The 25,546-nt window shown below is 40.2% G+C and overlaps 1 protein-coding gene across 4 annotated transcripts in view; it reads right to left on the bottom strand.

Moving 5' to 3' along the window:
- Positions 1 to 462: 462 nt before the first annotated feature.
- The window catches only part of daam1a (dishevelled associated activator of morphogenesis 1a), a 111,659-nt gene continuing 86,575 nt past the window's right edge, over positions 463 to 25,546 (bottom strand). For 3 of the 4 annotated variants that reach the window (XM_037542232.1, XM_037542231.1, XM_037542234.1), the window contains 9 exons: positions 24,323 to 24,407; positions 21,399 to 21,505; positions 18,423 to 18,511; positions 13,593 to 13,761; positions 10,487 to 10,594; positions 10,290 to 10,350; positions 10,003 to 10,134; positions 2,956 to 3,126; positions 1,648 to 1,857 (listed from right to left, as the gene is read on the bottom strand). In XM_037542232.1, the coding sequence (XP_037398129.1) occupies positions 1,648 to 1,857; positions 2,956 to 3,126; positions 10,003 to 10,134; positions 10,290 to 10,350; positions 10,487 to 10,594; positions 13,593 to 13,761; positions 18,423 to 18,511; positions 21,399 to 21,505; positions 24,323 to 24,407 (1,132 nt within the window). Of the gene's footprint in view, positions 1,858 to 2,955; positions 3,127 to 10,002; positions 10,135 to 10,289; positions 10,351 to 10,486; positions 10,595 to 13,592; positions 13,762 to 18,422; positions 18,512 to 21,398; positions 21,506 to 24,322; positions 24,408 to 25,546 lie in introns of all 4 variants that reach the window. The other variant, XM_037542233.1, reaches the window with a different exon arrangement.

The raw sequence follows: 25,546 nt of genomic DNA, 5'->3' as shown, positions 1-25,546 counted from the left end.
GCTATACAAACTGCAGACTGACCGAAAGTTTCAAGCTGTTTTGCCTCTTTGCCTTAATTGACCAGGGTATATTTTGGTGTGTCCAGCTGAATTTTCGTGACATTTCGTGAATTTTCGTGAAATCATAAGGTGATTTATTCAGTAACTGCATGGAATAAATGTGAATTTTAATTTTTTTTTTTTTGTAAAAGCCCCTCAAATGAACAGAACGTGTGTTTTATGATCTCCACATATCACTACACGCTCACAATTTACTGCTGAAAGCCAAAAATCTGCGACGCTCTTTGTGTTGTTTTCTAAAAGTGATGTTTCCAGAGCAGATCACTGAAGAGACGCTGTCTGTTTATAGTTTAGAGCCCAGATTTGGGGAAAAACGGCTCGACTTTCAGTAGAAAAACAAACTGAGTTCAGCTTCTTTTATTATAAGGGTTTAAAATGACATCACCGTCTATTAGACTGGAGAGAAGAGCTACAGCCTCACACGACGCCCAGCTTCTGAATGGAGCTTATGGAATATGAACGTTATGAAGAACATGACCAAGCGCGGTTTGGACCCACCGGTGGTCTCGAGGAGTTGAAAAGGTTAATCACTGCATTTACTGTGTGCAGCACTTTAGTTCTGTCCTTTGAGGCGGAAGGTTTTTCTATAATGACAGGCTCGTTATTTAAAGCCATGTCAAACCTGATGCTGCTGACGACACGGCAGTAATGAGTGCCCATGACCTTAGCATTAGGGTTGGCGGCCCTACTTTAATCAGTTTAATCGTGTGTTTCTGTCCTCAGGCTACATTTAATGAGCGCAACTTGCAAGTCAGTCAGCATGCGACTCAAGTCCGAGTCACTGACTCGAGTCAACATCTCTGAATAGTTGGAAAAAGTCTCGGAAAAGCAAAAGTAACCACAGGTACTTTTTTTTTTTTTACTGTCACTCCAGTGATGCAAATTTGGATAAATCCTTTTAAGAACAGCTTCTCGGTCTCATCCGAACACCTGGAACTGTTAGACTGGAACTGTAATGTCACATTTGTGGTACAGAGTCAAAAAATTCAAAGGCTCGTTCACAGAATGCAGCAACTACCCATTGACTATCACTGTAAGAGAGTTTTGAGTCTGTTCTTTTACAAAATACTCCACCTTACAGTAAACACAGGAGACCAGGTTACATCTTTTTGGGATATTCCTTTCATTTCTGCCCACTGTAATGACCAGTATGATTAATGAAGAGGTTTTAATGGAGTTGTAATCCCTGCTGCACTGTGATGGAACATAGCCCTTTATTCCCAAACATGGGAATCCCACCGTATCTTCACGAGCCGCTTGCTTCAACGTACCAGCACCATAGAAATCGGTGCTGAACTCAATGCAGACCAACACTTTCAGTATGGACATGTTTACAGAAATACTGAGGAAGAAAAATAACAAAAAAAATCAAAACAAATAGTATTTTGGCAGCCAGCACAGATAAGTGGATGCGCCTTCCAGTTTAGATCAGAGATAATACTAACTCTTCCTTGTGCTTTGACAAAGTGAATCACGTCCACAAAGTTCAAGTCGAATCTGGAGTTTATGTAAGAAACTGACACCGTTGTAGTTCCCGGGCTCCACCACCAGGCGGCGCCGTTGTGTCAGTGTTTACTCACAGACGGCTCAGAAGTTGAGCTTGGTGACTGGTCTCTCTCTGCTCGTCTCTCCGCCCTGGTTGTTCGGCCTCTTGCGGTTTCGCTTCATTTTGGACAGGTCTTTGTCGAACACCTCTCCGGAGCGGAGCGCGGACACCAGGTCGTCAAACTCCCCGCCCTCCTCGCTGTTCTCCTTGGCTTTCCGAGCCTGTCGCTCCTTCTCCCGCTGCTCCTTCAGCTGATGACCAACAGAGGCATTCAGAGAAGCTGGTCAACCTCTGTGACTGTTGTGCACTCTTAAAAACATGGTTCTTCAAGGGTTCCTCAGTACATAAAGTGGTTCTATGTAGAACCATGAACACTCAAAGAACCCTCTGCATGATTTAATGTTAAATGTGCTGTAAATGGTTCTATACAGCACCAAAAAAGGGTTCTTCTACTGTTACAAGCGTGACATCATTGCAATAGCACAACCCTTTTCAAAAAGGGTCTATATAGAACCATCTATAGCACATTCATGCAAATTTTGCATCAATCTGAAGAACCTTTTCATGATGCACAGAACATTAATCATGCAATGGGTTCTGTGAGTGGTTGTGGTTCTATATAGAACCATTTTCTTTACTAAAAAATCCTTGACGAACCATCTATTTCAAAAAGTGTTCCTTTAGGTTGATGGAGAATGTGCTGTAGAAGGTTCTAAATAGAACCTTTTTGGAAAGGGTTGCTCTAATGTTACAAGCTTGACATTGTTTCAATAGCAAAACCCTTCTGGGTGCTAAACAGAACCCTTTTCAAAAAGATTCTACATAGATCCATCTATTGCACATTTATGCAAATTTTCTGCAATCTGAAGAACCTTTTCATGGTGCAAATAACCCTTTAAATCATGCAAAGGGTTCTTTTAGTGTTTATGGTTCTGTATAGAACCAATTTCTTTACTAAAGAACCCTTGAAGAATCATCTTTTTCAAGAAATCGTTCTTTAGATTGACTGAGAATGTGCTGTAAATGGTTCTATGTAACATTTTGGAAAGGGGTCTTATCTGTTCAAAGCTTGACATCACTGTGATAGCAGAACCCTTTTGAGTGGTAATTAACCCCTTTTCAAAAAGGTTCTATACAGAACCATCTATAGCACAAATTTTGCATCAATCTGAAGAACCCTTTCATGGTGCATGTAGGCTCCTTGAGTGTTTGTGGGTCTATAATATTAAAAAAGACTTTATCACTTTGACCACCTTTTCGTCCAGAGCGCCAGAAAATCATGTACATGTGAGAGAGAGAACCCAAAGGTCGGCGCAGTGGCCCCCGCTTGTTGCCTCTAACTGTAATACCTGAGCCTCCATGCGTGCCCTGCGCTCCTCCTCCTCCTTCTTTCGCTGGGTGTTCTCATTGTCCTGTTTGGCCTCAGTGAAGGCCTGCAGGAACTGGTCAAAGATACCGAAGAAATTATCAGGCTGCACGCTGCTGGAGTCCTCTCCAAAGTGCTTCACCGCCTTCTGGAACTGGAGAGAGAGAAGAAAAGCTGCCTAACAGTCTGACTGTAATAATTGTGGAGTGATTTTAATCCAGTATGAATCTACAGTGTGTAGTTTTACAGTCTGACTGTAATAATTGTGGAGTGATTTTAATCCAGTATGAATCTGCAGTGTGTAGTTTTACAGTCTGACGGTAATAATTGTGGAGTGATTTTAATCCAGTATGAATCTGCAGTGTGTAGTTTTACAGTCTGACTGTAATAATTGTGGAGTGATTTTAATCCAGTATGAATCTGCAGTGTGTAGTTTTACAGTCTGACTGTAATAATTGTGGAGTGATTTTAATCCAGTATGAATCTGCAGTGTGTAGTTTTACAGTCTGACTGTAATAATTGTGGAGTGATTTTAATCCAGTATGAATCTGCAGTGTGTGTAGTTTTACAGTCTGACTGTAATAATTGTGGAGTGATTTTAATCCAGTATGAATCTGCAGTGTGTGTAGTTTTACAGTCTGACTGTAATAATTGTGTAGTGATTTTAATCCAGTATGAATCTGCAGTGTGTAGTTTTACAGTCTGACTGTAATAATTGTGGAGTGATTTTAATCCAGTATGAATCTGCAGTGTGTGTAGTTTTACAGTCTGACTGTAATAATTGTGGAGTGATTTTAATCCAGTATGAATCTGCAGTGTGTAGTTTTACATTCTGACTGTAATAATTGTGGAGTGATTTTAATCTAGTATGAATCTGCAGTGTGTAGGTTTACAGTCTGACTGTAATAATTGTGGAGTGATTTTAATCCAGTATGAATCTGCAGTGTGTAGTTTTACAGTCTGACTGTAATAATTGTGGAGGGATTTATTCCAGTATGAATCTGCAGTGTGTAGTTTTACAGTCTGACTGTAATAATTGTGGAGTGATTTTAATCCAGTATGAATCTGCAGTGTGTAGTTTTACAGTCTGACTGTAATAATTGTGGAGTGATTTTAATCCAGTATGAATCTGCAGTGTGTGTAGTTTTACAGTCTGACTGTAATAATTGTGGAGTGATTTTAATCCAGTATGAATCTGCAGTGTGTAGTTTTACAGTCTGACTGTAATAATTGTGGAGTGATTTTAATCCAGTATGAATCTGCAGCGTGTAGTTTTACAGTCTGACGGTAATAATTGTGGAGTGATTTTAATCCAGTATGAATCTGCAGTGTGTAGTTTTACAGTCTGACTGTAATAATTGTGGTGTGATTTTAATCCAGTATGAATCTGCAGTGTGTGTAGTTTTACAGTCTGACTGTAATAATTGTGGTGTGATTTTAATCCAGTATGAATCTGCAGCGTGTAGTTTTACAGTCTGACGGTAATAATTGTGGAGTGATTTTAATCCAGTATGAATCTGCAGTGTGTAGTTTTACAGTCTGACTGTAATAATTGTGGAGTGATTTTAATCCAGTATGAATCTGCAGTGTGTAGTTTTACAGTCTGACTGTAATAATTGTGGAGTGATTTTAATCCAGTATGAATCTGCAGTGTGTAGTTTTACAGTCTGACTGTAATAATTGTGGAGTGATTTTAATCCAGTATGAATCTGCAGTGTGTAGTTTTACAGTCTGACTGTAATAATTGTGGAGTGATTTTAATCCAGTATGAATCTGCAGTGTGTAGTTTTAGTCTGACTGTAATAATTGTGGAGTGATTTTAATCCAGTATGAATCTGCAGTGTGTGTAGTTTTACAGTCTGACTGTAATAATTGTGGAGTGATTTTAATCCAGTATGAATCTGCAGTGTGTGTAGTTTTACAGTCTGACGGTAATAATTGTGGAGTGATTTTAATCCAGTATGAATCTGCAGTGTGTAGTTTTACAGTCTGACTGTAATAATTGTGGAGCGATTTTAATCCAGTATGAATCTGCAGTGTGTGTAGTTTTACAGTCTGACTGTAATAATTGTGGAGTGATTTTAATCCAGTATGAATCTGCAGTGTGTGTAGTTTTACAGTCTGACGGTAATAATTGTGAAGTGATTTTAATCCAGTATGAATCTGCAGTGTGTAGTTTTACAGTCTGACTGTAATAATTGTGGAGTGATTTTAATCCAGTATGAATCTGCAGTGTGTGTATTTTTACAGTCTGACTGTAATAATTGTGGAGTGATTTTAATCCAGTATGAATCTGCAGTGTGTAGTTTTACAGTCTGACTGTAATAATTGTGGAGTGATTTTAATCCAGTATGAATCTGCAGTGTGTGTAGTTTTACAGTCTGACTGTAATAATTGTGGAGCGATTTTAATCCAGTATGAATCTGCAGCGTGTGTAGTTTTACAGTCTGACTGTAATAATTGTGGAGCGATTTTAATCCAGTATGAATCTGCAGTGTGTGTAGTTTTACAGTCTGACTGTAATAATTGTGGAGTGATTTTAATCCAGTATGAATCTGCAGTGTGTGTAGTTTTACAGTCTGACTGTAATAATTGTGGAGTGATTTTAATCCAGTATGAATCTGCAGTGTGTAGTTTTACAGTCTGACTGTAATAATTGTGGAGCGATTTTAATCCAGTATGAATCTGCAGTGTGTGTAGTTTTACAGTCTGACTAATAATTGTGGAGTGATTTTAATCCAGTATGAATCTGCAGTGTGTGTATTTTTACAGTCTGACTGTAATAATTGTGGAGTGATTTTAATCCAGTATGAATCTGCAGTGTGTGTATTTTTACAGTCTGACTGTAATAATTGTGAAGCGATTTTAATCCAGTATGAATCTGCAGTGTATAGTTTTACAGTCTGACTGTAATAATTGTGGAGCGATTTTAATCCAGTCTGAATCTGCAGCGTGTGTGTAGTTTTACAGTCTGATGGTAATTATTGTGGAGTGATTTTAATCTGCAGTGTGTGTAAAGACTCGTGTAGGTTCTCTGTTGGTGTTGAATCATAAATAAAGTGGCTATTTGTGTTGAAGTCATGGCGACCACTGTAAAGAGATCTCATCCTCTACAATCAACCATTTCACACCAAACCACTCTGAGTCACAAGTTTACATCTCACACTGAATTCTTCTTTAACTGTATAATATAAAAATGAGAAAACTTTTCTTATTAATAAATTTAAAGTGAAAAGAGGGCAAGGTGTCCCCAAACTTCTGGGGCCATTCAAGGGGCTACATGAGTGCAGCTGTTACTCTGCAGCCAAATCTGTTCCATGTGGCCCTTCAAGAGCTAAAACTGAGCCAAAGCTGCCTTTGAAATGGATCCCTCTGCTGACCCCAGTTAAACATTAACTCTGTGGATGTTCAGTGATTCCAATGTCCACGTAGGCAGGGAGGGGCCAATAAATCCAAATGTAAGCAGTGATTTAACTCCTACAATGAGGACCACTCGAGCCTGTGAGGGGCGGGGCAGCGCACATTTCAAAATTTTTTACATCCACTTCAAAGCAAACTCACTTTAATGTGCGTTCCCAGGTTTAAGGAGGCAAATATTGAGTTACAGACTTTACTGCGTCCAGCCTCGCCATAAACCGCGGGCACTACCGGCTCTCAGGCCGCATTCACGTCACCATTCTTACTGACCAACTTCGCATTTTCACTCATATTCAATCTTGGTAACACTTTATTTTAAGCAACACATTTTGGGAATACATTTTTTTTTTTGTTTAAAAAAAAAAAAAACAGCCCAAATCAGACACAGCTAGTAAAGGAAAGTCTATTTCTTTGGTTAGTACAGCCCAAATTAGACACCTCTAAACGTTGTATTTACCCTGAGTTAAGGTTTCCTCACTATAAACTCTATTAGTTCATAACTGGTAGTATGTTATGTGAAATTCCATAATATTTACATTATTAAATGTAATAATGCTCAATAAACCTTTTGTTCAGTGCTTAGCATACAAATTATCGAGCATGAATTATCATATAGATTCACATCATGTAAATGTAAAAATTTGCATTTATTTACTAAAAGTTCTAGATACAATCAAGTGGTGTTTGGAGCTGACTGCAGTAAAGTTAATATGTTCATTTACAATTTTTTTTATAAAGTTAATAATGTAAGTCACTAATATTTCAAGACATCTCAAAGTGCAGTTTAGTTATTTAGATATTAAAAAAAATTTCAGTAAGTCAATATGTATTACAAATTTACGTTTATTCGCACATTTGATGCCCATTTATTAGTATTTTGGTCACCAAAAAGATTGAATACTTCACTAATATGTCAGTATGTGCTCCATATAAAAGTTCAGTGATTAAAACTGCACTTCAGAATTTGGTTCACACCTTTTAGTGATTATTAAACTTAAAACTACCTTAAAATCTATATGAACCAAATTTAGACAATTATACAGTAAGATGTCAATTTACATAAAGTATGAGTAAATGGAGTAAATTATTTTGCTAATATGAGTTCTTTTTATAAAACATGCTCAATAATTTTCATAACAATGTCCTAAAAGAGTATTTAATGTGCATTATTAGAGCTGATAATACAATTAATAGTGATTTTTTACAGAAAAACCTGCAATTATGTACTCACACAGGTCATAATGAATAAAGCCTAATACAATAATCTTAGAAGATAGATTGATAGATAAACAATAAGTTTAGAAATGTTTAATTTGGGCTTTTTTTGAGCAAATAACAAGACCTTAATAAACTCACAATGTGTGGTCCTTAAAACAAAGTGATACCTCAGTCTTTCTGCCTTCATTTTCATGGTTGCTATAGAAATATTAGCCAATTAGGAGGGTAAAATTTTGGGCGGGGCAGTAGATGCATTGAGGCAAGTGTAAGAATTAATTATAATAATATTCAGTAAAGTATGCTCTAACGTTTTTGGTCAAAATCAATTCTGGGGCTGTTTTCATACCTAAAAGTAATTTTAAAAAAGGCCTGTGTTGATTTTATTGTCTATATTCCAAAACTGTGCAAAGAGTTCCTCCAGATACATTCGTGTATTCTGTGCATTTGTAAACATCCCTCTGAATCTTACCAAAATAATCAGACTAAACTGGTGAACTTTGAGAAATTGTGATGCATTAGCCCTTTTCAGACGGGAACAGGTGTCCAGTTCTGGGGTCATTTTCTCATCTACTGGCGTTTCCCTTTACGTCAGACGTGGACGAAGGAGAATGGATGACAGGAAAGCATGAAGAATACTCCAGTACATCACTACCAACCAATTATGGTGAGAAATAAGAGAGATCATTGTAATTGCTGAGCTACAAAATGCTCCTATACACTCACTGGCCACTTTATTAGGTACCCGTTCAGTTGCTTGTTAACACAAATAGCTGATCAGCCAATCACACGGCCGCAACTCACTGCCTTTAGGCATGTAGAGGTGGTCAAGACAACTTGCTGAAGTGCAGACCGAGCATCAGAACGGGGAAGAAAGGGGATTTAAGGGACTTTGAACGTGGCGTGGTTGTTGGTGCCAGACGGGCTGGTCTGAGTATTTCAGAAACTGCTGATCTGCTGGGATTTTCACGCACAACCATCTCTAGGGTTTACAGAGAACGGTCCGAAAAAGAGGGAATATCCAGTGAGCGGTCAGTTGTGTGGACGAAAATGCCTTGTTGATGTGAGAGGTCAGCGGAGAACGGGTAGACTGGTTCCAGATGATAGAAAGGCAGCAGGAACTCAAATAACCAACCAGAATCTCTGAGGAACGTTTCCAACACCTTGTTGAAAGTCTGACACGAAGAATTAAGACAGTTCTGAAGGTAAAAGGGGGTCCAACCTTTTACTAGGTGTACCTAATAAAGTGGCTGTGAGTGTATATTGTTGCTGTCCACTGAAACCCATGTATCTCCATTTTTGTTGATTTTTATGATTCTACATCATTTCAACACACCAGCTGTCCTTTACGCTGTATACCAACTCCACAATGAACGAGCCAATAGAAATGCTCTAAAATCGCTTAGAATAAAATCTCTTTACATTGACTTACATTGAAAGGTAAGAGGTTTTTGCTCCTGTAAACATTTTATCTGTTTTTCTTTGAACAGCGACAACACAGTAAGTAGAGCGGACTAAACTGACATTGAGTGTGTTTACATGCACTCAAGAGTCCGTTCGTAACCGGATTTCTGCAGTTATCCGATAATTCAAATGATGATGTAAACACCAAACTCTAAGAAATCTGCTAAAGAGGCTGGATTTGAGCTCAGTAATCAGATTTCTGAGTGCTGTGAACTCTCACTCTGATTTCTTTCGGGTTTCTCCGTCTGCGCACGCGCGAGGTCAGACGGTCGATGTCGCGAGACGCAGCAAAACACTGTTGGAGCGGCGCTGAAACCAAACCTGAAACGAAGGATTTAAATATTCCTCATCTTCTAGACGATGTCTGTTCATATTTTAATCGCACAATGTTTTTTAAAAAAATGTGCGGCATCAAAGTTACGTCGTGTCGTCTTCTGTGAGTTTATTGGTTGCAAAGCAGAAATCCAATCACTGTCCGACTCATGTAGAGCTGGAGTTTCCCCATTATCTGATCACTCAAGCTCAAGTAAACGTGTTGATCGGATCACTGACAAAATCCGATTTTCTGCAGTTATCGGATTATTAAGTGCATGTAAACACACTCAGTGTGTGTAGAACCAGTGACGGAGGACCTAAACAGTGGCTAGTGACTTTACATCATAACACGTTCTATTCTTGATTTTAACATCCAGAAACTTGACTCTAACTCTGCTGACGGCATTTTAATTCACATTCTATTCATTTTACACCTTTAACGTTTTATTTTCTTACTTCTTTTAATTGTTCATATTAGCAATTATAATTCATTTCCGTCTTTTGTAAAGTATTTTGTGAAACTTTGTTTGAAAAGGTGCTATATTATTAATATTATTGTTGTTATCGTTGTTCTCAGTGCATTTTTACACCCTGTTCGACTCGGTGCGCTCTCTCTTACCAGCTCCTTCGACTCCTGGAGTGAATCCTCCACGTCAGAGAAGCCGAAACTGGCCACGGTGATGAACTGACTGACCACAGACACAAACTTATCGCCAGAGTCTGCAGGACGACCCTTCTGATACTCCAACTCCTGCACACAGATAGAACAAATTAAAGAGCGAGTAACAAACAACAGGATTCGACTTCACATCAGACGCTTTCAAAGGACGTGCCGATTCATACGGACACGTTTGGGAGAAAAACTGTAGAAAGTAAAACGAATAAGATATCAGAAGGAGGACTCACTGCCTCCACGCTCTTCAGGCCGCTGCGCAGGTTATTAATGTCTTTCTCCAGTTCAGTCATGCTGAAATAAAGAGGAGGGCACGGAGAGGCTGAACACAAAGACTCGACACTTTAAAGCGATGATTCTCATAGTGTTTCCAACACTGTCCTCTTTTTAATGCCTCGATATTGAGGGAGCTGTTTTTAGAGGCGCTTACTTGACTTTAGCCGCTTCTGAAACGTTCTGCAGGTCCTCCTGAAACAGCACCACCTTGGGGTACTTCTGCTCCAGGATGGTGATCAGGTAGTGCAGCAGAGTGACGTTCCTGCACACAAACACACACTGATGTATCAGCATCGGGGCAGAAATGTTGGTGGTAAAAGGTTCTTGATAAAGATCCTGAGCAAAAGTCCAGGTCAGACTCACGACGTGTTCTCAAAGAGAAGAACTGTTCTCACCTTTGTGCTCTTGTGCTTGGGCAGATTCTGTTCTGTTACACTCTTTAAAAAGATGTTCCTTCAAGGGTTCTTTAGTAAAAAAATGGTTCTATATGGTTTAATATGATGCTTCAACAAACAAACCTCAAGTAAGACAACATGGGTGAACATCAGAATCATTATGAAAACTGCGTTAGTGGGTTTTAAGAAGAAATTTCTTCTTGAGGGTGGTCAATGACTCTTTGAATGTTGATAGGAACCAGACGTCCACCTATAAAAGCTCCCTCACAGAAAGTTACTACATGAAATGGTTATATGTTCCTGTTTTACCATCAACTTTCCATATCAGAAGACACATGTAGGTTCACTGGTGGTTTTGGATAGGGAATAATAGGGGTGGGAATCTCTAGGCACCTCACCATTCAATTCGATTAGGATTTCAGAGGCTGCGATGTGATTATAAAATGATTATTGATGCATCTTTCTTTCTATACAGGATTCCTTTTTCAAACTTTGTGAGGACTTGGAACTTTTAAAGTAAAGTATCTGTAATGATCTTTAATGAATTTACTACCTTCTTCTTCTTCTTTCGGCTGCTCCCTTTAGGGGTCGCCACAGCGGATCATCTGCCTCCATCTTGCCCTATCCATTGCCTCCTCTATTTTCACACCAACCATCTCCATGTCCACCTTCACTACATCCATAAACCTTCTCTGAGGTCTACCTCTTCTCCTTCTACCCGGCAGCTCCATCTCCAACATTCTTTGCCCAATATATCCACTATTCCTCTTCAATACATGTCCAAACCATCTCAACCTGGCCTCTCTGGCTTTATCTCCAAACTGCTCCACCTTCACTGTCCCTCTGATCTGCTCATTTCTAATCTTGTCCAGCCTGGTGACTCCCAACGAAAATCTCAGCATCTTCATCTCCACCACCTCCAGCTCAGCCTCCTGTCTTTTAAACAGAGCCACAGTCTCCAAACCAAACATCATAGCAGGCCCACTACTGTCTTGTAAACCTTCCCTTTCACTCTTGCTGCTGTCCTTCTGTCACACATCAGCCCTGACACCTGTCTCCACCCACTCCATCCTGCCTGCACCCTCTTCTTCACCTCTTTTCTACACTGTCCATTGCTCTGGATGGTTGACCCAAGATATTTGAAGTGATTTTACTAATTGAAATGAATTTACTACCCATATCTTTTATTAATAAAACAAATGGAAGTGATGTGGCGAGTGAACTGGAAGGCTCTCATTCACTGCTCTTGTTTGGAGCACGAGAGACGCTGTTAGAGTGAAATAAGATCCTGTGGTAATGGGTGTCCACTCAGCACGTTACAGCCGTTCTACCAGTTTTCTTTAGTGATTTTATAACTTCAGTCAGTCGGATTTCTCGATCATCCAGTAGTGTTTTTGTCATGTGCTGCCACAGACTGTCCGGGCGCTGCACTTCCAAGTTCCGCCTTTTGTGTTCTGTCAACATTACAGTATCAATTAAATATTTAGAAAATCGATTTTTGACATTTGTGAATCGATGCAGAATCGTTCTTGTCCGCATCACGATGCATCTAAGAATGGATTTTTTCCCGCATCCCTATTGAATAAGATGTCTATATCGGTGTTGTAGTCATGGCGACCCCTGGTTCCTATCACCACCACTGTAAAGACATCTGAACCATTTCACACCAAACTGCTTTGAATCACCCTGAAAAAACTGGTGGAGTTCCCTTTATGAAACTTCACATTAATATCAGTAATATCAGTCAGTAAAACCATCTTTAACTACAACTACTGTTTAATTTTTGACCATACAAAATTCTATCAGTTGTTATCAGAATATTTTGCTTTTTTTTAATGTAAATGCATGTTTTTAAAAGTGTTCATCAGCAATATGAGCTGATATAAGGATTTTTAAAGTTGAATAATTAGATTATTTTGTTAAACATTTACTTGTTTTTAATATGCTATTTCTTCAAATGCTTATGTTAGGACAAACAACCTTTGGGCTTTATTCAGTTTGTTATGAGATGTGGGGGAGGGGAGGAGGACATTTTTCTGAACCTGGGACCGCATTACAGAAACTTTTTATCTCTGAATTATTATCTGCTGAGTCACCATGACAACTTCAGTACAGACTGAATAGGAGAGTAGCTATTACAGATAAGAAAACAACATCACACAAACATCCTAGACTAGACTAAACCTCCTAAATCCTGTCCTAACTTTAGGATGAATCCCAACTGCGTCCTGACTCCTGTTTAAGGTCCGTTTCTCTGGTTCTGAGGCGGCTGAGTCAGGCAGCGTAGTTCACTACCAGCATAATGAGCTCCTTTTATTTCTACTGCAAAACGCAGCTTTCACTGGGAGATGTTCTTCTCTTCTAACTCTGCGTTTTAAACATCTCAGACGCTGCCGACTCGAACTCCACCGCCCCTCTGATCACCTTCCTGTGTTAACGTTGATGATGAAATATTACAGTGATGCTGGTGAATAATGAGGAGGTGGAGCTGAACGGGTGTCTGTTCATTAGGAGGAGGAACGTCAGCGCACTCGGCTAAAGCGTTTGGGAAATGGAGACTGAAACTGCAGAGCGGCCACACTCTGATAATTGTAAGACAAAAAGAGTAAGAGATTTTTGAAATACGACACCTGAACGAAACTCGCCAGACTCTTCATGATAGTAAGCATGATTAGCACGATTCAGTCTGTCTTAGCTTATATGCTGATGCAGCATCTGCACTTATTCAGCACAGCACAGCACAGCACAGCATGATAACAGCTCGCGCCACCACCTGACAAAGCAAACGCAGCCCACATCACTGGACTCCCTGCACTAGGTCAGTTATCAGTGATCCGCTCTGCTGATCTCTGGGGTCACTCTTACTTGTCGATGCTGGACTTGGTGTCAGCGATCTTGTTGAGTGAAGACACTTTGAAGCCGTAAGCGTTTCCTCTCTGCCCTTTATTCATGTAGTTCCCCAGAGCCAGCACCACTTCCAGAAGCTGCCGCAGGTTCCGGCTCTGCAGCACCTCTTTAGACGCCGTGCTTAGAGCTGAAAAACAAACACAGCCATCGGTTATTCAGTGTTAAAGTGATGTAACTACACTGATCCGCTGTTCTTCCCTCACTCCAAATACAGCCTGTTAGCCAAGAAATGTTCAGTATCTGAAGTATCTTCTTTCCGCACTGGATCTTCGACGATCTTAATAACAAGCATAAAAATACTAGTAATATGCTGATGTTTCAGTAGCTATCTGGCTAAAGTTCCCATTCCACCTTAAATTCAAAAATTCCAAAAAGAAGCGGATGAGTAGCTGGCTTAAGCTTCATATCATCAAAGAATTAGGGGTGGGCAATATTGCCCACCTCCTCTTTGAAGGCAGTCGTGGGCTGGAGGTTAGGGAACCAGCCTTGCGACTCGCCAGTTCGATCACCTGAGCCGACAGGACGTGACTGAGATGCCCCTGACCCCCAGCTGCTCCCTGGGCACTGCTAGGGCGGCTAGGGTTGCCCACCACTCCGGGCAAGTGTGCTCACTGCCCCCTAGTGTGTGTGTTCACTTGTGTGTATGTGGTGTTTTACTGCAAATTTCCCAGTTGTGGGACTAATAAGGGTCACTTACTCTAATCTAAATGTAACTAAAGCCCAGCAGTGAGGAGCTGAACTTTCCCCTCCTCTGCTGTCCCTGCAGACGGGCAGGGTCGCCTACAGAGCGGCGCTAGTAGCTGTTTATGAAGCTCTTTGAAATGGGGCCCTCAAGTAATAGAGGGAAGATCTCAACTCCTAACACTGTAACTCAGTTCTGAGGGGCAAAGAGACACTTGAAAACAAGGGGTAGGGGTAATAGGAAATTGGACCATAGTCTGGGATCTGCTTATATGGTTTGTGACATTGTGGTGTGAGAGAAAATATTATCAGTATATGTTGTTTTCCCTTATGTTATGTTCTTATGGTCTAAACCATGTTCATTGTAGAGTTTATGCAAATGGCAGAAAGGTGAAACTGGTCGCAACTGGTCGAAACTGGTCACCTTGACGGATCACTTCTTCGTTTGTATTGAAATCTCACGACCTTAAGGCGATAACAACCCCCCCCCCTTATCTCTACCCCTATATCTCTGTTTATATTCTCCTTCTATAACCCCTCCTTATCCCTCCTCAACCTCCTCCTTAGTTTTCAATGTATATAAAGTCCTTCCAAAATATTCCAGACTGCAGACTGGAGTACTGACCAGACTAGACTGCTGACCAGACTAGACATTGATGACCAAGCTGTGTCTGTGCATGATTGTCTGCATCCACGTGATTAAGACTGGACTCCTGATCCTGCTGATTGACTGTTGATCAACCAAGCTGTATCCAAACTCCAGTCAACGCCAAAGCTCCAGTCTCCTGACTCTTCCTGTCAAATTTCTAACACTTGCAACTGTTGCAGCTGAGCTTCAGTGGAGTTGCAGGACACTTTATATTGTGCAACTCAAGTGCAATTTAGTTTCACGTAGGTTTCAAGCAACTAAAGTTGCATGAAACTTTCACAGTATAAAGCCAGCCTTAGAAATATGACGCGAGTAGTCATTGTGCTCTTTCGAAAAGAAGGTTCTTCAAGGGTTCTTTAGTAAACAAAATGATTGCATATAGAACTATGAACATTCAAAGAACTCTTTGCACGATTAAAGGGTCCGTCGGATGTGATGGAGAGTGTGCTGTTAATGGTTCTATATAGAACCTTTTTGAAATGGGCTTTCTCTTGGGACAAGCTTGACACCACACAACAGAAGAACCTTTTTCGGGTGCTATACAGAACCCCTTTTGAAAAGGTTCTATATACATCTACAGCACATTCTCCATCAGTCTGAATAAGGTAACTGTACCCGTCCTCTGTATGTGGAAATAAACTCCAAGCATTGCTGAAGCTCCAGTCTCCTGACTCTGCCTGCTGAATTTCTCACAGCTGTTATGTGCAATTATGAAGTAAAATGCAGCCAAAAATCAGGCTTTAAGAAAGTTTTTGGCAACGTTAATGCTCGTTTTGTCCCTGTTTATATGTAACATCATGTCATACAGGATCAGAAACAACAATAGAGTCTAATAGAGATTAGGGTTGCCAGGTGAGACGGAAGATGACATTATTGGAGCTGTTTATTGATGTAATAAAGACCGAGTGGTCTCATGATATAAAGCCAATCCAACTCATTTATTTGAGTTTTTTTGGCCTTCTTTTGCTTTTTTCTTAGAGCACTGTGCTCACATACTTTGTTTTGGTAACATATTCAACATCAGCATTAATGACCATTAAAATGACACAGCTGGTTCTGACACTGGCAAATAAAGAAACCTGCCGATTAGCTCCTTATGCACTTCTGCATGTAAGAGACATGAAAACATTTTTGGGTAACACTTTATTTGAAGGCTACCTACATAAGGGCTTTATGACGCATTCATAAGCACTGAATAATGTGTTTATGAAGCACTACTTGAACATTTATTAAGTGCTTATGTCGGTTCTCGCAACCTGACATAAGATGTTTTATGAAATAAATGACATTGTCCTGACATAATATGAATAAACGTTGAACATATTTACAGCACTAAACATATAAACCCTGTACATAATTACATCAGTCATCTTATCCATGCCATGGAGCGAAGAGGGGGTGGTTTCCAGGCATATTTAATATTTACCCCTTATGTAGGTAGCCTTCAAATAAAGTGTTACCCATTTTTGTATCTAAATAAATTTCCTTTTGTATTCTCAAGCTGATCTTAACACACTGGTGGCTCGTGGCCTCAAAAGTTGTAATATCTACTGTAAATTTGTGGTGCAATTATTTCATTCTGGTGTTAATGCCACCCCTGCATGTCCGTTTTTGCCACGGCTTGAATCTGGCCACCCTGTATGGGACTACAATAGCAGTGTATCTCCAGGGTTAAATCTAAAGACACAAACTTGGGCCACCAAAAATGTCTTGGCTGGTCGACCACATTTGGGGTAACTATCACTTTAGATTATTCCCCTTCTGCCCTTCTTGTACCATAACAGAGGAACGTTGGGCATTTTAGAGGTCCAGGGGATTCACAAAAGCTTTCATAAGAAAAAAAAAAAGTTGCAACTTGTAACTTGCAAAGGCTCCTCAGATAAACATTAAGAAGTTCATAAGAACTTCTTAAGTTCTCTGGGAAAAAAAAGTCGGACACTCTTACCATCAAGGACTCCACTTCCCAGAATCCTTCCAGCCAATCACAAACAACCCAGCAGATCACAGTCACCTGAATATCAATCATCACCACCTGTTGAGTCTGAGGCACCCAACACATTTTCAAAATCTATTGATTTGTGTAGTTTGTGTTTATTTGCTGAGAAAAGTGTTAATATTCGAATAAACAACATTTATAGAATATTAATTAATAATGATTATATAATAAACTGTGATGTTCTGGATGTGTGTGTGTGTGTGTTTCCCCATCTCCAAGCCTCTCCTCCTCGAGGAAGCCCAGTATTATATGTAGTTAAAAAGCAGCTCCTGGTTTGACCAATCAGTGCTCAGTAAATTGAGCTCATGATGTAATTGATGATATTAACGAGTCTCTGTGGCGGCTGTGAAGGTGTCCAGGAAAAATATGGACCCGAGAAATTCTTGTTACTGTTTATTGTTTTTCTGTTTATCTGAATTATGAATACGACTTTATTCTAATGTATATTGTGATAAACTCACTGCTGAGGTCAACTGGTTAAACATTTTCTTAGACGCCTGAAACCTTCACACAGTGCTGTACACACCAGTCTGTTCGGACCTTGCCTTTGCGAAGTTTTGCCACACTTCCGTCAGTGCATACCAAGCCGTTTATTCCTGACTGCTGTTCCGTGTTTCCACCTCGCTTTGTTTCCTCCGGTTTCCGATTCTCGCTCCCGTTTTCGGCTGTGTTGTTGGGATGATTCTTCTATGGTTACGACCCTCGCCTGTTTCTGGCCTACCCCTGTTTACTGTATCTGGCTCTTCTGTTTATTGGCCTAATCTGGGGTTCATTTTTATTTAGTCTGATTTGCAAACCCAGAGTGACATTCTCACATATTCTCTCAAGATAATCTGAAATGTTTTCCTAAGAAAACCTTCATTGTTTTCTTATGTATGGATTTAACCACTTACCATCAACGACCTGAGATACATATTTAATATGAATTGTTATGCATTGTTATTTCCATTATGTAGTTTAATCCACTCAGTGGAGCAAAACGGAGGAAAAACATCAAACTAATAAGATCTAGAGGTGATGGTGGAAGAAACAAGAAAACGGAAAAGTCCTTGGGAAATATGATAACTGTGAGGTGATGGGTGAGGATGAGCAGCAGAGGCAGCGTCTGGGATCAATTTAGATGCGTAAATGATCGACTCTTACAGCCTGAGACACTGCGAGGCTGTCGCAAGGTTAAGAAAACATTTACGAACACGATATTTTCATAAATACCGCTTGTTCTATGAATTATTCTTAACGAAACAGTTCAGAAAAGAAAGTGAGAGACTTCTTAAGAAGTTACGTGAGTTACGTTTTTTTCTTTGGAATGAAGTTCGGAAAAAAAAAAACACATTTAAGAAGATTTTCTTTCTTAAGACACTTTCGTGAACCCGGACGCAGGTGAGAAGCTTCAGGAAATCTGGACACATGAAGATGTAAAAGGCTTCAGAACCAGTTATTTGCACTTTGAGCGGCAACAGACCTTCGATTTTCGGCTTGATTTCCGCGACTCTTTCTGCAAACTTCTTCTTGAAGTAGAGAGACTGCAGCCGCTGCTGGTAATGGTTGATCCTGCAGGTGTGAGACAGAAATGATCTAGAACAATAGCACTTAGAACGGCAGAACCTTCACACAATAAATAACATGCACGGCCCACCAAAAGTTTGGGGACACCCGAGTTTTCAGATGTTTGAACACAAATCAGCCTTCATGCTTTCGTTTGGGCGTCGAAAACGACGCACAACTTAAAAAGACGGTTCTTCAAGGGTTCTTTAGTAAAGAGAATGGTTCTGTATAGAATGATGAACGCCCGAAGACCCCTTTGCATGATTAAAGTGTTCTTTGCATGGGGAAAGGGTTCTTCAGATTGATGGAGAATATGCTTTAGATGGTTCTGTGTAGGACCTTTATAAAAAGGGGTCTATATAGCACCAAAAAAGGTTCTTCTATTGTTACAAGCTTGACACTGTAACGAAAGAAAAAGATCCTATATAGAACCATTTTCTTCACTAAAGAACCCTTGAAGAACCAACTTTTTGAAGAGTGTACTTTGTTTTATCCAGTAACTACTAAGAATTTGAGGGTTCTTTAGTAAAGAAAATGGTTCTATATAGAACCAAGAACTGACAAAGAACCCTTTGCATGCTTAAATAGTTCATGAAAACGTTCATCAGATTATGCTGTAGATGGTTCTATATAGAACCTTTTCGCAAAGCTTTCTTTATAGCACCAAAAATGGTTCTTCTATTGTTACTAAGCTTGAAATTGTAATAATAGAACCCTTTAAGGTGCTACATAGAACCATTTTCAAATATATATATATATATATATATATATATATATATATATATAAATAAAACATTCTTCAAGGGTTCTTCAGTAAAGAGAAAATGGTTCTATATAGAACGATGAAGACTCAACGAGCCCTTTGCATGCTTAAATAGTTCTGTGCATTGTGAAATGGTTCTTCAGATTGATGGAGAACGTGCTATAGATGGTTCTATATAGAACCTTTTTGCAAAGTGTTCTATATAGCACCAAAAAGGGTTCTTCAGCTTGACACCATAACAATAAAAGAACCCTTTTTGGTGCTATATAGAACCCTTTTCAAGTATAGGTACAGAACCATCTACAACAGATTCTTCCTCAATCTGAAAAACCCTATCACAATGGAAAGAGGCACTGAAGCATGCAAAGGGTTCTTTGAGTGTTCTTTGAGGTCTATGTAGAACCATGTTCTTTACAAACCAAAAGCTGATTTATGATCAATAAAACCTTCGCAGAGATTTTTTTCCTACTTAATTAAAAAAAAAAAGTAACAGCAAGAAATTTTTAATTTTTAAAAGGAAAAAAAAAGGCGTCCCCAAACATTTACCAGGCCGTGTGCTCGCTGAGAGAGGTCGGTCTCAAGCTGCTCGGAGACCATAAAACTGAATCAACGCAATCAGCGAGGAAACCGTTAAGCTCTGAAATGAAGTGTCTGGAACGTTAACGGCAGTAAAAGCTGATCTGAGCCGTTTCCATGGCGATGTTGTCGGGATAAAGCAGAAACATTAGTGGGAATCTGCTCCTCTTCCTGGCTGGGAGGCTCTTTTCCCATGAAGAAAAGATACCAGTGCTTCAGAGCCAACAGCACCTGCACCTCCGTCACGTCCCGCTCTGTACGCTCGTCTTATATCACTCAGCCTGACGCTCTGTCTGCGGATTCTCAGACTCACGGCAGAAGCTCCGCTCTGATTAACGGCTGACGAGGACCAACTGGGCCAAACACGGACACTGCTGAGCTTTACTGGAGCTGGTAGTGTAATCTCTCTATTCCTGCCTCCTCCTGAAACTGTGCAGGACAAAAGCTGAGCGGAACACTTTAACCCCCTAAACTATGAGCGTATTGTTTATTTGATAACTACTATAAATTATTCAGTATATCCATCCAGTATCTAAGCCGCTTCTCCGTCAGGGTTGTGGGGGGGGTCGGGGGGGGGTCGGGGTGCTGGAGCCTATCCCAGCGGTCATCGGGCGGAAGGCAGGAATATTCAGTATATATCATAACTTATTCAGTAACTAATCATTGACTAGTATGAGTGATTCAGTACTATTATATATAATTATAATAGTAATATAATATTAATAATGTTAATATTACACAATTATAAGTAATATTTTATACATACATATACTTACATGTTATACATACATACATATATAATACACACACACACACACACACACACACACACACACACACACACACACACACACATACATCAAATTCATAGTAGATACCAAATAATTGATTGTGGTTACTAAAATAATTGTTGCTGCCGGAACAAAACCTTGTATCTCCATTTTTGGTTTTTCAGTTTTTGACATAATTTGAAAATTGCTGTTACCCTTTATATTGCATCAAAATTTCATGATGAACGGACCAAAACAAACAGCCCAAAATTACTTGGAAAAAAGTTGGGTTCCATTGACTTGCATCAAAAGTAAAGTGGGTTTTCTCCTTCTCTTGTAAAATTAACATTCTGGAGATATGAGGTTTTCTTCCAACAATAGCTATATATATATATATATATAAAATAGTATAGTAATATACATGTAGAATTTGTTAGAAACCACCACCAATTATTTGGTATCTACCATGAATTATTCAGTATCTACTATAAATTATTCATTAACTACTATAAAATATTAATTACTATGAATTATTCATTATCTATTTTTTTCAGTGACTTCTATTAATTATTTAGTAACTATAATTATTCAGTTCTACAGTCTTGACTATTTTCTAAAATGTGGTAAATAACCCAGACATCATAACCCAAAGCACTGAAAACTGAATCGACCTCACAACTGAAAATCGTATTTGTATCGTTGCAGCCGTGTGAATAATCAGGCTACAGTTTATAAATAAAAAGCTGTGGACTGTGCTGATGCGTCATAAACGCTGTCGCTGTACCTGCTCATCTCGAAGAGGAAGCGGTCAGCTCTGGCCATCCGGTCCAGCTCATGCTTGTGTTCCTCCAGAAGGTCCACGTCACTTTTCTCAGGAATGAACTTCAGCAGCTGCGCAACAGGAGAAAAACCTCGGCCTGTAAACCAGCTGCTTCATATTTCTACACGCTTTATTTAACTCTGCGCACATTTTGGACAGTTAAAAAATGAAAGGCGATATGATGTCATTATCACAGAGTTATGTGCCTTGAGATTGATGTTGCATATTAATCTTAGATTTTTTTAGTTTCACTCAAATTATATGAAATGTGACGTTTCTAAAGGATCAGCATCATGTTATTTATCTTCAACCAAAACTTATATACTTAATATACACTTAAAGACACAGACGAAACGTTCGAGCACCGCAAAATACAGCGTGATTTAAAAAGACTCCGATTTCAAAGCGCCACATTTTTACAACCGTGAGGCGCCGAGGAACCAATCACAATCCAACTGTAAGAGGGGGTCATAGAGTTTCTGACCGGCTCCTTCAGTCTGAGAGGAGCTGAGACCCCTGAGCAGAACGTTCTGCGTTCTCCACGTCAATCAGAGTGAATCCGTCAGAACTGTGCAGCGGGATTTTCATCAGCAGTGAAGCTCCAGCAGCTCAGAGCGTTCGACGCTGGTTCCACAGCACTGGATGATCCCCGAAATCCCACTGAAAGAGCCGTGAGAGCAGCGACGCCCGACTCGCTCAGTCCAGTCTGGGATGAGTTTGACTGTGATGTTGATGTCGTCCGTCCAGCTGGAGGAGGTTCAGACTGAGACCTTGTAGAACTACATAATAAACTTTATGCTCATTTAAACCGTTTACAGCTCACTGCACTGATCTGTGATGATTTACAGGTGAAATCAATCACTTTGAAATCGGATCAATCTTTTTGAATCACCCTGTATAACATAAGATCCCACGTGAGAGAACTCAGTTCAGAGACCACTTTTAACCCTTAGAACAGCTGGGAAACATTCGGGAAGGCTGGTGTTTCTCTTTCTTCTCTCCTAATTCACCAGAATAGACGAAAGGCAGCACAGCAAAAACAAAGTACTTTAACCTCTCCACTCGTCCAAGGCCAGGCAAGGTTATTTATATAGCACCTTTCATACACTGCTGTCACTCAAAGCGCTGACGTGTTTATGAATAGAACATGATTACAACAACAGATTTAAGAGAAAATCATCAAATTAACAGTTAGGACAGTTAAAGAATCAAATTAAAAGTTTAGAACAAAAAAAGTGCCGTTACTGAAGAAAAGGGGCTGGAGACGCTAACGGAGGTTAAACTGCACCGAAAGCTGCTCAAATAGGAACGTTTTGAGCCTGGACTTAAGTGTCCAGTGCTGGGGCTCTTCTAATGCTCTCTGTCAACTGGTTCCACTTAAAAGCAGAGCGTTTGGCTGTAGTCTGGAGTATTCAGCCAATGAAACTACAGCTGCTTTTTAATACTCCTTTAATTAGAGTTCAGATTAAAGCAGCAGCGTTCAGAGGCCTAATAAAGCCTGACTGCCTTTGGAAACATTGGCATTGGTTGCTTGCTGCTCGGTAATTATCAAGAGATTTTTAAACCTCGAGGAGCGCGAGACGCGCCGAGCTGTTTCGATCAGGTTTCGATTAACCCGCAAGCAGAAAAGGTAATCAGCTTTTATTAAAATGAGAAAATCCAGGAACTACCGTCAGCCAGATGTGGAAAAAGCTGCTCTGACCACAAACGAGGGCTTAAGGTTTCTGTTTTCTGTCTCTGCTGTTGCACGTCACGCCATGGCACGTTAATGCCTTCATACTGGGGCTGTATAATTTTGATATTTAAATTTACACCAATCAGGGATAACGTTATGTTTCTATACTCACTGTCCACTTTATCAGCTCCACTGACCGTATAGCTGCACTCTGTAGTTCTACAGTTACAGACTGTAGTCCATCTGTTTCTCTGATACTCTGTTACCCTGTTCTTCAGTGGTCAGGACCCCCATGGACCCTCACAGAGTAGGTACTATTTGGGTGGTGGGTCATTCTCAGCTCTGACGTGGTGGTGGTGGTGTGTTAGTGTGTGTTGTGCTGGTCCATCAACCAAAAATATCCAGCCAACAGCGTCCTGTGGGCAGCGTCCTGTGGGCAGCGTCCTGTGGGCAGCGTCCTGTGGGCAGCGTCCTGTGGGCAGCGTCCTGTGGGCAGCGTCCTGTGACCACTGATGAAGGACTAGAGGACGACCAACACAAACTGTGCAGCAGCAGATGAGCTGTCGTCTCTGACTTTACATCTACAAGGTGGACCCACAAGGTAGGAGTGTCTAATAGAGTGGACAGTGAGTGGACACAGTGTTTAAAAACTCCAGCAGCACTGCTGTGTCTGATCCACTCAGACCAGCACAACACACACTAACACACCACCACCACGTCAGTGTTACTGCAGTGCTGAGAATGACCCACCACCCAAATAGTACCTGCTCTGTGAGGGTCCATGGGGGTCCTGACCACTGAAGAACAGGGTAACAGAGTATCAGAGAAACAGATGGACTACAGTCTGTAACTGTAGAACTACAGAGTGCAGCTATACAGTAAGTGGAGCTGATAAAGTGGACAGTGAGTGTAGAAACGAGGAGGTGGTCAGAATGTTCTGCCTGTTCGTTGTATATAGTAGACAGTATGTGTTTCCAATAAAATGGCCAGTGAAAGTAGGTGGATCTAATAAGCTGGCAGTGTAACGGGAGTTCAGTGTTCAGGCAGAACGCGGTGCTGATGAATTTCAGCCCTGCAGCAACAGGCTCAGTATCAGCTGCTCACGAACCTGAAAGGTGTGTCGTCAGGCTGCCGAGGTAAAGCAGGTTTATGTTGGATACGATCCAACTCCGCGCGTTGAGGGTGTAGGTAAATATTAAAGAATGCGACTCACCTGCTCCAGCATGTCTTTAGGAAGATCCTCGTGCTCGTCCATGGTCAGGATGGCCCTCTTAATCTCATCGTTGGACAACTTTAACCTGTCACAAGATTATTAGCAGTGAGAGCGTCAGACCAAAGCATTCAGCACAGGCCTCTTCTCATAACGACTCTGACAGGAGTAAACGAACAGAAAGGGTTACAGGGAACCTAAACCCCCAAAACACACACCGCCCGAAAGGCAGGCAATCAGCCACGACATATCTGGACATGTTTCTGACCTGAAGCTACCAGGCTAACATAGCTGACAAGGAATGCGATTAGCATGGTGCTAACCACATACCTAAATCTTCACTCGTCTCACGCCGTGTATCGTCGCTCAGCACCTCTAATAGACGTTATTACGTGGTGTCTGACGCTGTATGACTCTCACTGTTATCTATAAACACGGACTAAAGTACATTAGCACAGCTAAAAACAGTAGCAGCCACCTGGAAGACCGAACTTTCTCTGTACGTTTGTCCACTTTTATAGATTACAGGTTCTTGGATGTGATAATTGGTCATAAATGTGTTGTGTATCCAGATATGTACATTTCTTTAACTGCTTCAACTCTGGAGGGGCCTGTATTCGTATTATGTGCTGAATAATTAGGGGAGATGCTGAATAATTCATAGTAGACGCTGAATAACGTATTTTAGGTACTAATTAATTTATCGTGGATGCTGAATAATTCATACTGGACACTGAATAAGTCATAGTAGATGCTGAATAATTCATAGTAGATACTGAATAATTCATAATAGATGCTGAATAATTCATAGTAGATGCTGAATAATTCATAGTAGATGGTGAATAACATATTTTAGGTGCTAATTAATTTATAGTGGACACTGAATAATTCATACTGGACACTCAATAAGTCATAGTAGATACTGAATAATTCATAGGAGATACTGAATAATCCATAGGAGATGCTGAGTAACTTATTTTAGGTACCAATTAATTTATAGTGGATGCTGAATAATTCATACTGGACACTGAATAATTCATAGAAGACGCTGAATAGTGTATTTTAGGTGGTAATTAATTAATAGTGGACGATGAATAATTCATAGTAGATGCTGAACAAAAAATCCAAGTTTTTTTAACTTAAATGTATTTGTGCCTGAGCTTTCAGAGTTAACAGAGTTCAATTAAATGTCTTTAAACGTGTAATGTAAACGTATTATTATGTAAC

The sequence above is a fragment of the Pygocentrus nattereri genome, chromosome 10 (genome assembly GCF_015220715.1).
Source record: "Pygocentrus nattereri isolate fPygNat1 chromosome 10, fPygNat1.pri, whole genome shotgun sequence".
Taxonomy (NCBI): Eukaryota; Metazoa; Chordata; class Actinopteri; order Characiformes; family Serrasalmidae; genus Pygocentrus; species Pygocentrus nattereri.
The sequence above is the reverse complement of the archived record's forward strand: the minus strand, read 5'-3'. Positions and strand labels throughout refer to the sequence as shown.